We start from the raw sequence: 14,461 nt of genomic DNA, 5'->3' as shown, positions 1-14,461 counted from the left end.
TTTGTAGAGTCATCAGAGAAAATAAGACTCAGCAGACGAGTTGCTGTTAGTTTATCTGCTGAAGAGGCTGTGATCACACAGCAAAGAGAAAAACAGCAGATGAGAATGAAATGTTGGCAAATCATTTAAAGATTAAAGATGATCAAAGCCTCTCTGGTCAAGATGAAGGTTTTCTCAGTAAATCATCTGCAGACCTCAAGACATAAAGTGTTTCCAGCAGATTTTCAGGAAAAAAGACATGAAATAACAGCTACCTGAGGAAAGAATAAGGAATATACATGTGCTAAAAACCTATTGTTCCATCATCAACCTGCGTCATGATGCCGTTTCAGCCTCAATCAAAATGCCAAACTGTCGTTTTCTAGGACATAGTTTCTGCAGAGCAGCAGGACTTCATTAGAAACTCACCTCTGAGTTGTGGGCGGGGCAGTTGCCATGTAACCAAGCCTCTACTCATTTCCCATCATCCCTTTGTTTACATTCTCTCCCACTAGCTTACAGCCCCTCACACCTCAACCTAACATTAGCGGTGCAGCAAAAATGGTGATCAGTATTGGAGTCATCCAGTTCTGATCCAGATTCCAGCTCAGATCAGGAAAACACAGACGTTCACGGATCTGTTTGTCTGACAGATGATCAGAATGGAGCAAAGCAGAGACGGTGGCTGGTCGTTGTAGCTTCTACATCACACCTATAAGCTATTTAAAACTGCATTTTACAACAATCTGAATAAAGAACTAGTCAGAAGTGCAGTTATGATCCTAATTTACCTTCTACGTGCCCTCCATCATGAGAAAATGCTACAAGAACATGTTCAAACACCATTTCATCTTCAACGGGAGCAGCAGTTGGTCGGTGTGGGTGGAAGGGACAGTAAAGACAGATTTGAAACATCATTGGGGTAAAGACATAAGGAAGAGCTTTTCCACCACTGGTCTTAAAGACTCACTTCAATGAAAATGGGGTTTTTACCATGTTTAACATTATTGTTCTAAAATGGAGGACAAACTTGAAGAAACTCAAGCTCAAAATAACAGTTCTGAATATGTCTTTATTCTAATCACCGTGAATCGAGAGCAGAGGAAGAAAAAAAACTTGTTTGAAAATGTTTATTTGTGACAGAAAATCTGCTTCCTGCTCTGCTTCATTCTGATCATCCACCTGCAGACACACATCCATGAACGTCTCTGTTTTCCTGGTCTGAACTGGAATCTGGATCAGAACTGGACGCATTGATGGATCTGATCACCATTTTTGTTAGCTTGGGGGTGTGAGGGACTGTAAGCTAGTGCGAGAGCTTGTAAACAGAGACCTCTCAGCATCGGACAGTGGAAGAGGGGGGGTAGGCTTTCCCCATGCCAGTGGTCCCGCCCAGACCTCAGACGTGAACTTCTAATGAACCCCTGCTGCTCTGCAGAAACTATGTCACAGGTTGTCTGAGCTTCCCAATGAAATCTTTGGTTTGTGGACCCCCCCCCCCCCCCCCCCCCAGGATCAGGTGGAGCCCATGTCTGGCATGAGCCTCCTGGCCGGAAAGGCTCTGAGCTCCGCCCGCATGTCCGACATCCTCAGCCAGACGTCGCTGACGGGAAGCCAGCAGCTGCACCAGCGGGAGGAGTCAGGTCTGCGTGACGCCTGCCAGCAGCCAGCCAATCGGTTTTCGGCTTTTTTCTTTGTCTCCATCTCAGTGTTTCTTCTCATACAGTGTGTGATGTTGAAGGGGAGCTACACCCGACGGCCTGCTACCCCTCCTCCTGTACCAGTGACATGCTCCTGAGCTACAAGCCCCCCGACCTGCAGTACAGCATGGAGCAGGCTGGAGTCTAGCACAGGTGAACACCCCCACTCCAAACAGGGGGTCCAAACAAATCCTCTTTCAGTATGTCCTCCATCATGAGAAAAACGCTACAAGAGCCGGTTTAAAACGCCAAAAAGCCCTTTTTCATTGGAAAGGGGCTTTAAGACGTGCTTCTGTCTTCTAAACTGGCCACAGTCTATCTGTAGTTTTCTTTGTTTAAAAAAACTGTAACATGATTAACAAAGGCAGTAAAAGGTGACTAAAAAAACTGTAATGACAAAGTGGCTTAAAAGTAGCAAATAAAACTATTAGAATCAGAATCATTTTATTGTCATATGTGCAGCTTTTACACTGACATACAATATATGTTCCAGTACAACCTGAACAAGATCAGACATACAACAAATACACACGTACCGTTCGAAGTTGACTGAGGCTGCAGCTTCATGGGATGCGCGTCTTGCTCAGGACGGGTGGAGATGGGTTACGAATCGGGTCGGGCGGGGGCATTGATGATTAAAAAATAAGTCATATTAGCAAAATGAAACAAGCTCTTTTCCTCCATCCTGAGCTCAGGTGAGCAGATGCTTATTAAACGTAGTTACATTTACACATTAGATAGTGAACTACACAAAACTACAAAATAATGAGAAAACATGCAAAGGAAGGACATTTTGGGCTGTGTTATCCAGCAGATAGTGTCACATCTCTAAATGATCTTGTTAGTTCCCTTTTTGTCAGGGAAACTCTGTTTTCAAAAGCAGAATTTGGCTCTGAACATCATTTATTTTGAAAATCTTTGCCTAACAGGAAGTTGCACTATTTTTCTTGTTTACTGTCTTTTTTGTGGTTGTGTCTGAATTCCCGCTTTAACCCTTAACTACTAAAAAACTATAGTGCGGCACTATGTAGTACCTGAATCTTAAAAGCAATTCAGACACCATGCTCAACACTTTTTTACATTTTTTTATAAACGGCAGATATGACGTCATTGAAGTTAAAATCTTATTGATATGAGCGTTTTGTAACGATTTATGAGTCCACTGTGTTCTGAAGATAAAAACGTTGATGGTTTATTTAAAAAATACATCTAAATACATTTATTGGCAGAAATAGTTCCGTCGCAATGCATTGTGGTCTATATTCGTCGATATAGTGCATCGACGAGGGTGCATCGACGAGTGAGCGTCGATGCACCCTGGTTTTTTGCAGAGACTTCTGGGAAATGTCTAGGGCTCTGGATGTTGGAATTGTAGCTTCAGACAGAACTACACACTGGTGAACACACTTCATAGTGATTAGTGAGGGAATTCAGACACAGCCTTTGTTGAATTAACACCGTCTTCTCTGTGTCTTTCTGTAGGGGGGCAGCATCCTGTGCGGGGGTCCATATCAGCCACCCTGAGTTGTGTTGACTTGAGTTGAGCAGCATCACCCCAAATCACCGTTGTCTGCCCACGCCATGCGGGGGCTGTCTGTGTCCATCTGTCTATCCCCATCTGCCACTTCAGGGGCATTCTGTGTGAGAGTGAGGGCAGTGTGGGGCGGTGTTTTCATCCAAAGGGGGTTTTGTCTGGGTGGGAGTGTGGGGTGGGGGGTCACAGGTGAGGCCTTGGGGTTGAAAGGTCAAAGTGCCAGCATTTTCTGCATATATGCATCCTGTTGAGGTCAAGGGGGGTTTCTCTTCTCCCAGCACAACCCCCAGACCTCTGTCCCTCCCAAATCTGGCCCATCACACACCCCCAGCCTTGACCTAAGCACACCCCCCTCCACCCCAATGTGGGCAAATTTTGAAGATGTGCCTCCGGTCAGTCATGTTGTCACCTGCCCCTAACCCGAAGTATTCCCATGAAGCTTGAGGGGATGGAGAAACAAACAGACTGGCTCCTTCAGTCAGACCCGGGGGGGGGTTTGGGTGCGGCCCCACCTGGACGTCCCAAACGTCTCTGTCCAAAGACGGAGCACTTTCTGTTTGAAAGGTATCTGCATTCATCTAGGAACAATTGCCCCCGTGCTGTTGATGTCATTGTAGACATTCCCGTGGTCACTTTTCTCCTGGTGACGGTTTCCGCTCGCAGCAGATCTGATGAACGAAAACGGAAGGAGGACGCCGACAATTCTGCACTTTCCGTTCCAGCGCTCACCCCGCCAGCTCCCCCTGCTCTCTGTCAGCCCCCCTTCCCTGCTTCTTCCATCCTCCCTCCATGTGACAGTGTAATGCATTGTGGGTAGTTTTACCAGACATTTCTTCCTTTCCTTGTACAGTAATGCCATGTATAGAACGCTATTACAGTTTTTCCTTTTTTTGGTCAGTTACTGTTTTCAGATGTTTTTAATTGGTATTGTTTGTATTTTTGAATGTCTTTAAAACGTTTGTTTCTAGTTTGTTTTTTTTATCTTACAATGTCTAGCCAAAAGAGGACGAAGGGAAGAGAGGCGTTGCTCTCCCTCTGTCGAAAAAACGATTGTTATTACTTTAAGATTATCATATCGAGACACTTGAATAAGAGGAAAGTAATTCTTTTGTGTTGCTTTTTAAGGTATCATTTGATTGGATGTTGTGACTGTCATTCTTGTTGATGTTGAGCCTGTCTTCTGTTGCCGGGGTAGTTGTGGCAGGCTATACAGGGTCAGGCTTTGGGCTCCGGCTGGGTTAGTTAGGGTGCTACACAGACTCGACGCTCTAAAACATGAAAAGAAGAAGAAAAGACCAACAAACAAGGGAATAACTTGTACAATAGCTTACATATCATCCTCAACATGAGCGTGGAGACGGACACGTCTGCTGTCTTCTCCGATCCTCCTCTGCCGCATCCGCATCGGTTGGCACCTTACGGACACGCCCCCTTCTCCAAAGCCAAATTTGCTACAATTGTTTTTTTGTTTCGTTGAACCTTGAGGCCTGGACGTTCGGAGCAGATATATTAGCTGGACTCTTCAAAAGGGAACACGAGGTTACAAGCAGAGAGGTGCGTCCAGCTGAGAATGGCGCTCTCTGCTGAGCTGGGAGGAGGACCACGGTGTTTTTATTCCTGACGTTCTGCCGCACTCCTGGATGTGGAATCAGTGTTTGGCCGTGGATGGAGCGCTGCAAAGAATGCCCCTCCACCTACGCGCTGGGCCTCTTTTGAGATCTTTGGATGGCGTCCCGCGCTCACGCTTTCCTCACAGCAGCTCTGGTTGGCCTCTGCTCGGACTCAGCCAGGCGCCATCGGAGGACACGCCTCCTGTGGAGTTACAGAGTCCCAGAAGGAAGAAGTCGGTGCTCCTTGCAGCTTTCCTCCTCTCCTCGTTCGGATCTTTCCTTTGCTTTTGCTCATTGTTTACACAAAACTGACAGGCATCTGGAAGAGGGAGGAATGCGGCTGGGAAGGAGGGCGTGCCCCGTTTCCTGTCCCGTGGCCAGATGGGCGTGCCCCGTTTCCTGTCCCCTTAAAGGCTCTGCAACGGCAGCAGCTCCGCATGTGGGGGGGGCAGATGGAGGGACTGCACCAAGCAGAAGAAATGGAGCCATTCCCGTTGATGCCCCTCTCTCTGCCCCTCCCTCCCCCACATCCCTCCCTCCATCAGCGAGCCAGTTCTCTGCTGCGACTGTGTTTCATACATTTATTTCCTTTATCAGTTGTTGTTTTTTATTTGAACGTTTTTTGTTTTCATGTTATTTTTTGTTGAGTACAAAAATACTAAAGTGCAACAACAATGATTAAAAAATAGCAACCAAACTGAGATGAATAAATAAATATATATATAAATAAAGAAATAATTTAAAAGGAAGTTACTTCTTTGTCTTATTTGCTTCATATTTAGTGTTTTCCACACAATGCTTAAAATTATCCCCTAAAAATGTCGTAGGCATGTTTATTTTTCGACTTTTGAAACTGCTGATTCATCAAAAATTCTCTGCGTTTTGAAAGAGACGGAATTTCAGAAACATTTGAGTTTTAGTTGAGGAAATGACATTGGGGAGATTTGACATTGGGTGGTGCTGTGGAGTCATCGCTTGTAGTTTCCTCTTTTTGTTTTAGACAAATGAAATGTAAAACGCACAGAACCACGTCAGGCACAGATTTGATGTGCACGTGGTTTTTGATCTATGAACTATACGAGTGGAGCTGTCTGCTGGCAACATGTGACCTCACAAGTTGTATTTCAAAATTCCAACTAATCTTCTAACAAAATACTTGATAGATGTAGTTCTGACCTGCAAAAATGAGTTTGCTTGACCTTTGACCTTGAGAGAGTGCTGCCATGTGGTAAAACGACCACAATGGCGTTGGGTGACCTACAAAAACACAGCTTTGAACGTCCTGATTGATCACAGATGACTTGGGCGGGGTCATAACGGGCATCACTGTTCTAGAAGAGTTAGTTGTCGGGTTCATTCCGGCAGTTTGGAGTCTGATACTGCTGTATCATAGCAGTAGCTTCACATCTGAATGTGGTTTGATTTTAAATAAATAAATAATAATTTTTGATCACAACATGCAAACATTTACAAACTAATTTACAAAAACACAATGATAAACTGAGGACAAAAAAATGCTAATTTGTGATTACAAAATACTAAATTGTGACCACAAAATGCTATTTTCTGGGCACAAAATTCTTAATTGTAGGCGTAAAATGCTAATTTGTTACCACAAAATACTAATGTGTGAATACAAAAGAAACTACAAATATGTGAACAGAGAATGTTGAATTGTGGGCAAAAAAAATGCTAATTTGTGACCACAAAATGCTGATTTTAAACCACAAAATACTCCTTTTTTGACACAAAATGTTAAACTGTGGGTATATGATCACCAAATACAAATGTAATGAAAAATGCATAGTTGCAGGACTTTTTACAAATAATTTTTAAAAATAATTTCTAAACATTTAGATGTTTTAGACCTCTTTGACATGTAATTTAAATTATTTAGAAAAACCCAACAATAAGTCAATAATAATAATAGATAATAAATCAATAGTAAGTAAAAATAATAATAAATAATAACATTAAATAAATACTAAGTCAATAAATAATAATGCTAATAAATAATAAGTCAACAATAGATTTACCCTAAAAAAACAACAACAACAACAACAAAGAAAAACAATAGATTTATACTGATTCATGTTAGTGATCAATTTGTGTAACACAGATGCTATGGTGTCGGGTTTCAAGCAAACTAGCCTAGTATGCTGTATACAGGTTTAGCAAAATAAAATGTACATTTATGTCGACAGCAAATTACACTTACATCATGCAGCGTGTTGATAATAGCCCTGCAGCATCATGCATGTCAACACGTGTTCTATTAATGAAGCCCCTGCAGCAGTAAAAGAAAATTTTTAATACTTACCTGTGAAATGTTATGCCTTCCTCTTTCCTGGACTCATTTCTCTGATTTTGGCTATTGAAACCCACACAATAAACTGGTATTATGCACAAAATGTGTTTACATGCATGCACTGCAGCAGTGACTTGACCTCACCAAGATGGCGGCGCTCTCCTCCCATGAGGAACCACGTGTCTCCTCTAGTGATATAACTCATTGTGCAGGACTTCCTCTTTCATCCTGGGATCCTCTGTGGCTGTTTTGTTCTGCAAGCTGCTGCTCTGGTCTGTGCAGCTGCACTGCAGAGGCTCCTCAGGCTGAGCCAGTCGAGTTCAGAGACGGTGATCCTTCCTCTGTGTCTGCTGCCTGCTGCAGGGCAGATGGCAGTCAAATTCGCCCTGAATGGACCGCCCATCAAAGCCCAAATAAAGACTGTTTTTATGACTATCCCAGCTATCTTCATCCTCTCCCTTATCCAGCACCAGCTGGTTTCCTTCTTTTCCAGCCCTTTCCATCCTCTGCTCCTCTCATTTCATGTTGTCCCATTTTCCCTCCTCCCCTCCCACTCTTTTCCTCCGTGGCAGCACTCCGGCTGCCTGCGTCAGCCAGCCTGTGCCAGTCACCAAAAGCTGCTGCTGGAGGTTGCCTTATCCTGCAGTATGTGTGTGTGTGCACAGATGGGAGAATGAGTGAGTCAGGGAAGGCTGCCTCTCATCGCCCTCCGTCTGCTGCCATGGAGCTCCATCACGCTGAATCTCAACCACATCCACAGGAAGGGCTGAGGTAAAGCAGGGCATCCGTCCCGCTGAAGGCGTTTTCGAGCTCCCACATCTGCATGAAGCCTCCAACATCTGTGTGTGTGTGTGGATTCACACTACATCAGCTTTCCTGTAAGTGCTGGCACAGAGGAGGCAGAGTGGAGAGAGAGGGCTGTTAGCTCTCCTCGCTCAGCTGCATCGGATCGGATCTTTTAGTTTGGACTTCCCCAAACGGAACAAATAGAGGATTTCTCCCATGTTGTTGGTTCAGTTCCAGCCTGTGTTTCCACACACAAACCAGAGGCACTAGATGCTGGCTCCTCGTCTCCTTTTTCTGCATGTGTGTGCACATTGATCTAAGCGTGTTGTGTTTGTGAAGTCAGGGCTGCAGTTGAAATCCAGCCTCACAATGAATGATTGAAGGCTGAGGTCCTGATCCATGAAGATTCCAATCTTTGTTTCTGTCCCAGCTGGACGCAGTCAGACACTTTGATTCAGTCCATTATTCCAATTTCACTTTTGTTCAGTTAAAGCCACACTCTGCTGCAAAGCCAGAAAGCCTCCTTTTAGAAAAGTGACAAACTGCTTCATGAAGCAAATGTCTCAGAGAATCCACAGAGTTGGCTGCTGTTAATTTCCTTTAACTTGATTTAATTCAGTTTGATTTGCTTTCATTTGCTTTGATTTGAATTGATTTAAGTTAATTTCATTTACTTAAATTCGATTCAATTTCATTTGATTGGCTTGGATTGGATTTGATTTCTGTTATTTTGCTACTGTTTATTTTTACTGCCTAAACAGAAAAATGTTACTTTAAAAGCCCAAAAGAGAATTGTTCTTGGGTTCTCCATGGCTACGTTTATTTCCATATTTAATCTGTGATGTGAAAAATGATTTCACGCGTGATGAACGAAGGATCTGTTGTCTAAGTAGGTAGACTGCTGTGACTGCGGGGGCTTCAGCCACGATGAGGACAGCTTCTCCGGGGTCGTGGACGTCTGGCTCTGCCGTTGTGTTCTTTAACACGCTGGCTCTGTCCTGGACAGGTAAGAGAAACTCAGCTGGGATTCAGGATTCATCGCTACAGTTTGGATTTAGCTTGAAACTAAATCGTACTCACCAAATCCCAGTTTTCACATTTTAGGTTTTTCTTTAAATTAGAGAAGTTTTCAGAAAAGTTTTGATTGAGGAAAAAATAAAAAAAGACCAGTTTCAAAGCTGCTTGTGGTTTTACACCTCTGGATCCTCAAGAACATTTCGTTCTCTGCTAGAAATCCAAGTGTTTTATTTTGACACAAGAACAGAAATCAAACACAGCAAAGCTGGTACATTTTGATTTTCCATTTTTTTGGATTCCTTTCATGAAAGCACCCATTAAACACCCACACAATATGCATTTTTCCAAAGCTACACAAATTCCCAAATGACCCAAAATGCATTTAACACAAATTGCAAAGCATCACATAATCTGAGAGGAGAAAAGGAAAAACATCATTTTTAATTCTATCCAAGATTTCCTAAATCATAATGTTCAGATTTATATTCTAAACGTGAATATTTTGTTTAATGGACTCCTGCAAAGTGTACTTACTGTCCTTTTCTCCACTCTTCTTTTGTATTACAACTTTTTTTTCTCCACTAAAGCATTAGATACACTTTAATATTTAATGTGTTTCCATCATCTGAGGTTATATGAGCTTAAAGTCAGAAAGTTTATCATTAAGCTGTGAAACAAAAAGTCCCAAACAAGAGGGTTGGTGGTACTTTAAGAAGAACACAAAAACTCACAATTTTTGTCTAATTATAAGACACAATTAACTTACTTCTAACTTTTAAGTAAGATTTCATAATTTAACCACATAACCACAGACTGTGAATATCTTGTTGAGATTTTGGATCTTAAAAACAAAAACTCAATGAAACAGTTTTTTTTACTTTACATGTCTTTTTTTGAGCAGACAGAGGTTTATTTGTGAAGAAACAGACTCGCTTGATTTGGGGAAACTGAAAGGTTTTATTGGACTCACAGCTGAGTACAAATACATTTAAAAACAGCTGGACAAACGTTGGAAAGCACTGCAAAAACACAAAATATCATCAAGTATTTTTGTCTAGTTTCATGTTTAAAAATCTTCTCCCACTGATTTAAGACAAAACTCCCTTAGCTGTTCTGTGATGACCTGCTTTGGGACAATTCATCTCGAAAACACCTTTTTTTAAGTAAAATATCTAATTAAACTAGTTTTTTTGTCTCATGATTTACATATAATTTGAACAACCATATCTTAAAATGTGTAATTCTAGTCCTATTTTATTTGGTCTATCATTTATCTTTATTTAACCAGGTAAGAACTTTTGAGGTCAAGATCTCTTCTGCATGGGTGACCTGGCCAAGAGGTCAGCAAAGTGACCTGCGGTTATGAAATGCAGTATTGTCGATGTAAAACAGTCGCACACGGCGATCAGAGAGGTCACACTCTCAGCGCGTTAGCGTCAGCCTCGCTCTGTTGTTGTGCTGCTTTTAATCTCTCAGTTGAATGGTTCCATGACTTTTATTCTTTTACGTCTGTTTGCCCTGTGGACAGCACTTTGGGGCTCCTCGGCTGGTGCTGATATTAATAAATGACTGCATGACACGGGGGGCCAAGGTTATAAATCATAAAAACAATGCACATGTATTTTAAGACATAATATTTCCATTTATCTGAGCATTATAAAATACCTACATATGAGTGCTTACAGTTCACTTCCAGATTAAATCTAGCCTTAAAGGAGCAGGACATCACAACTTATTTTAAGAATCTTACCCAGAGGAAGTCTTCTAGTTCTATTGGCAGATTGTTTTACTTTATCACAGGACAAACCTCTTCTATTCTATATTTTTAACTTGTTTTGAGAAGGATATTTTTCCCAGTATGTAACAAAACTTTTATTTAAACATAACATTTTTCAACTTCTCTTAGCAAAAAGGAGTAACTTGAAGTTTATTTTATCATGTATTCTTAAGTATGAGTATAGGAGGTCTCCTGTAGACCATGTATGTGTCGTATAGGAAGCGTACTAACTCAATCCTTTAGACTAAATTGGAACATTTTTAAGTTTACAATATATAGATAGTACATGAAAGTCAGGTATACTGTCTCACTCTTAGCATATAAGTGTACTTGTAGTACAACTAAATAGACTACTTTTTGCTGAGGGAATGTTTGGAGAAGGCCATTTTTTCCAGTGTAACTATCATATTTTCCCGTAGTGGTGGCGTGAAACTGTTTCCTCTCTGAATATGTTACAACCACCATATTGTGCCGTGGATGCTCGCGCTCACTTTCAGATGTTTTTGCACTCACAGGTGCAGCTGACTCCGTTCTAAAAATCAACGGCCAGCATCAGGCGGCCGTGACGCTGCAGGAAAATATGACGCTCAAGTTCAACTGCCAGACAGACAGCTGGGACCCCCGCGCCCCCCCGCTGCTGACCTGGTACCTGAACGGGGTGCAGCAGAAAGAGCCATCATCAAACCGTGGTCGTCTGACTGCAACATCCAAGAAAGACTCTAAGGTCACACGACCGGGGACCAATCACAACAGCACCTTCTCTCTGCAGGCCAGAAAGTGGGACAGGGAGCTGGTATGTGTGGCTTTAAATCCCAGCACAGGACAAAGCTACAATGCAACCATCACACTCAACGTCCAGTGTGAGTCTGTGTGAACCATCACTGCACCGGTCAGCTGAGCGGCCTTGTTTCCATCCGACTGAACGAGTCTGCTCCTCTTTTGTTTTCCAGTCCAGCCGGAGATCCTCAGGGTGAACGCTCACTTCACTGAAACCTCAGACCCGGGCCTTTCCCTGGTCCTCTTTGCCTTGGTTCGGTCCAACCCGTCAGCCACCATCTCCTTTGTGGACCAGCTGGGCCAGCCTGTGGCCAACACCTCAGACTTGCTCACGCTGGACTCACAGAGGTACCCCTGGCTGAACAACCACACTTTGAGGGTCAGACTCAGCAGCCTGTCAGGGAACATCTCACTGAACGCCAGCAACAGCGTGGGAGCAGTGCAGAGCAACCTCACTCTGGCAGGTCAGCAGTCCCTGAGAACACATGCTAAAAAGGTCTGCGTGAAGCCCTGACCTCTAGTGAATGGAAAAGGTACTGCAGCCCCGACAGAAAACGCACAGAGGCATCACCTTTCTGCATTTCCTCTTCCTAAAAGGTCACTCCTATAAAATCTTTTCCCTTTACCTTTTAATTTTTTATTTATTCATTTTTTTAGCTTGTTCTAATTTTGCCATCATTTGGTTACAGAACTTTTGGAACAAAAAAACAAGACAAAACAGAATAGCACCAGAAACCTTTTGGTTTTTCCTGGATCTCAATTTTGTCCAAAAATCTCAAATATAACTTAATACATGCAAGTTAGTTTTTTTTTTACTTGATTAAACCCAGTTCTCATGGTATACTCTGAATTAAAGACCCACTCCAATAAAAATGGTGTTGTTGGAGTTTTTAAACATGTTCTTGTAGCATTTTTCTGGTGATGGAGGACATAGATGGAGAAAAACAAGCTTAACCCTTGTGCTATCTTAGATGACCCCCCCCCTTCCATTGAGGTGTTCTCCCTACCATGACAAAGGTGGATAAAGGTGGAAAGATTTCATGTAATCCATGGACACCAGTGAAGATCACAAATCATTGAAGAAAAAAGGTTCAGAGCACTGTCTAGTGGGTCTAGATGACCCAACTCCCAATGTTAAAGTGCCTAGGATAGCACAAGGGTTACATAGTTTCATTTGTGAGTATTTATTTATTCAAATCTTTGTGAATCAGGAGCAGAGGAAAAAAATGGCACTTGAAAAAGCGTGTAGGTATGACGTAAAAGCTACAACGTTTGGCCACAAGCTCCATTCTGATACAACCAAGTGACAAGTGGGGGTGGGGGGGGGGGGGGGGGGGCTTATGAACCATTTTGTTTACAGTGTCAAGTGTTTTGCTGTGTAGTGTGTGTTGTGCGGTTGTTAGTTTTGCAATTCAATTGTGGGCGGCCGTGGTGCATCGGTAGGGCGGTCGACCCATGATCGTAAGATTGCAGGTTCAATTTCCGCCCTGCACACCCATGAGTCAAAGTGTCCTTGGGCAAGACACTGAACCCCACCTTGCCTCTGGTGGGCGCCAGTGTTCAGCAGCGAAGCCGTGGAAGTGTGTGTGATTATGTGTGTGACTGTAAAGCGCTTTGGGCCTTGTAGGTAGAAAAGTGGTATATAAGTATACGCCCTTTATCATCTTCATTATGACCTCAAAGTGAGCTTTTGACTGTATTTTTATGCTTGCCTCCTAGTGTTTTCTTTTGTCGCACATTTACTAGAAAAGTGTTGAAAATATTTCTAAGGAGGTTTTCAACTATACTATGATGACTGTCAATCTGAAAGAGTCATATTTGAAGAGACGTTATTCTGTCTCAAAGGGAGAGGCAGAAAGCAAATGTATATAATCCCACCCCTATTAAGATTTACATAACTATTTATTTTTTTACAATGTTACAATAATCCAGTTCAAACATTTGCAGATTCTGGACATGACTTGAAGACTTGATTCTCTTTTTGTGTCAATAACAGATTCTATTGGTGGACCTTTAGTGCTATTAGTGCTGCTGTAACCATTCATTTGAACAACAACATGATTCATATCATAAGCTGTGGTTGCCAATATGATTTATAGTTGATATTTGTTCATCATGAATGACCCTATTCTCTGACCTAAAGTGGATCCAGATCCTCTTCATCCAAACTTCCAGACAGAAATTCCTGCTACTGAACAGTGAAGTTTTCCAGATTCTTGGATTTCTTCCAGATCATCAAGTGGAAATGAAATCTGTGTCCAAACAAACAAGTAAACTAGAATGAATGTCAAATCCATTCATATGTTAGTTTCCTAAAGTTCACCACTGTTGTTTTTCCACATCCAAAGAATCCAAAGAGAACATTCTTAGAACATTCTAGACACTGGATGGTCACATGACTTTATTCAAAGTCTGTCCACACATTGGACTGGAATGATGGACGGATCCGTGTTAATGACATCACGTGTGTGTTGTCTGCTGTGAATGGTGATATTCACGTTATAGTAGTATTTTCCAAGATCGGTAATCGATTTGTCTCATTTCTAAACAAATATTTTAATAGTCCATTGGATGAACAACTTCCCTCAGACAGATCGATCTGGTTAGATGGTAGGAATAGAAATCGATTCAATTGATCGTCACACCACAAACCTTAAGTGTCTGATGTCAAAGTGTTTTCCTAAAATGGAAGCTCATTCACCTGCTTCTCCTCATCTGATTCAGAGTTCCTGCAGTCCCGTGTGGAGGTGCCCATGTTGGGAATAGTGACCGGAGGGGCCATGGCCTTCATGGCCCTCCTCATCCTAAGCCTGATAGTTCTCTGCCTCATGCAAAAAAACAAGAGCAAGTCCTTCGGTGAGACCAAGAGGCCCCTGTGGCATCAAGAGAGCTGCCCAAGTGCCAGACTGAATACTTCACTTTATCTATTGTTTTTCAGATGAGCCAGTTGAGATTGTAATGACAACCAAAAGG

At 42.4% G+C, this 14,461-nt stretch overlaps 2 protein-coding genes across 5 annotated transcripts in view; both read left to right on the top strand.

The window, feature by feature from the left end:
* sik3 (SIK family kinase 3) overlaps positions 1-5,572 on the top strand; it is a 44,959-nt gene extending 39,387 nt beyond the window's left edge. For both annotated transcript variants that reach the window (XM_011483079.4, XM_011483077.4), the window contains 3 exons: positions 1,493-1,622; positions 1,706-1,832; positions 3,162-5,572. In XM_011483079.4, coding sequence (XP_011481381.2) covers positions 1,493-1,622; positions 1,706-1,827 — 252 coding nt within the window. In that variant the 3' untranslated portion in view covers positions 1,828-1,832; positions 3,162-5,572. The remainder of the gene's footprint in view (positions 1-1,492; positions 1,623-1,705; positions 1,833-3,161) is intronic.
* Positions 5,573-7,690: 2,118 nt separating this feature from the next.
* The window catches only part of tmem25 (transmembrane protein 25), a 10,676-nt gene continuing 3,905 nt past the window's right edge, over positions 7,691-14,461 (top strand). The window contains exons 1-6 of one of the 3 annotated variants that reach the window (XM_011483082.4): positions 7,691-7,902; positions 8,811-8,923; positions 11,227-11,571; positions 11,662-11,952; positions 14,213-14,344; positions 14,427-14,460. In XM_011483082.4, the coding sequence (XP_011481384.1) occupies positions 8,845-8,923; positions 11,227-11,571; positions 11,662-11,952; positions 14,213-14,344; positions 14,427-14,460 (881 nt within the window). In that variant the 5' untranslated portion in view covers positions 7,691-7,902; positions 8,811-8,844. Of the gene's footprint in view, positions 8,010-8,807; positions 8,924-11,226; positions 11,572-11,661; positions 11,953-14,212; positions 14,345-14,426; position 14,461 lie in introns of all 3 variants that reach the window. The other 2 variants (XM_011483081.4, XM_078929346.1) reach the window with 2 other exon arrangements.

This window comes from Oryzias latipes, chromosome 13 (assembly GCF_053564925.1).
Source record: "Oryzias latipes strain Hd-rR chromosome 13, Olatipes_Hd-rR_3.1".
NCBI lineage: Eukaryota > Metazoa > Chordata > Actinopteri > Beloniformes > Adrianichthyidae > Oryzias > Oryzias latipes.
The sequence above is the reverse complement of the archived record's forward strand: the minus strand, read 5'-3'. Positions and strand labels throughout refer to the sequence as shown.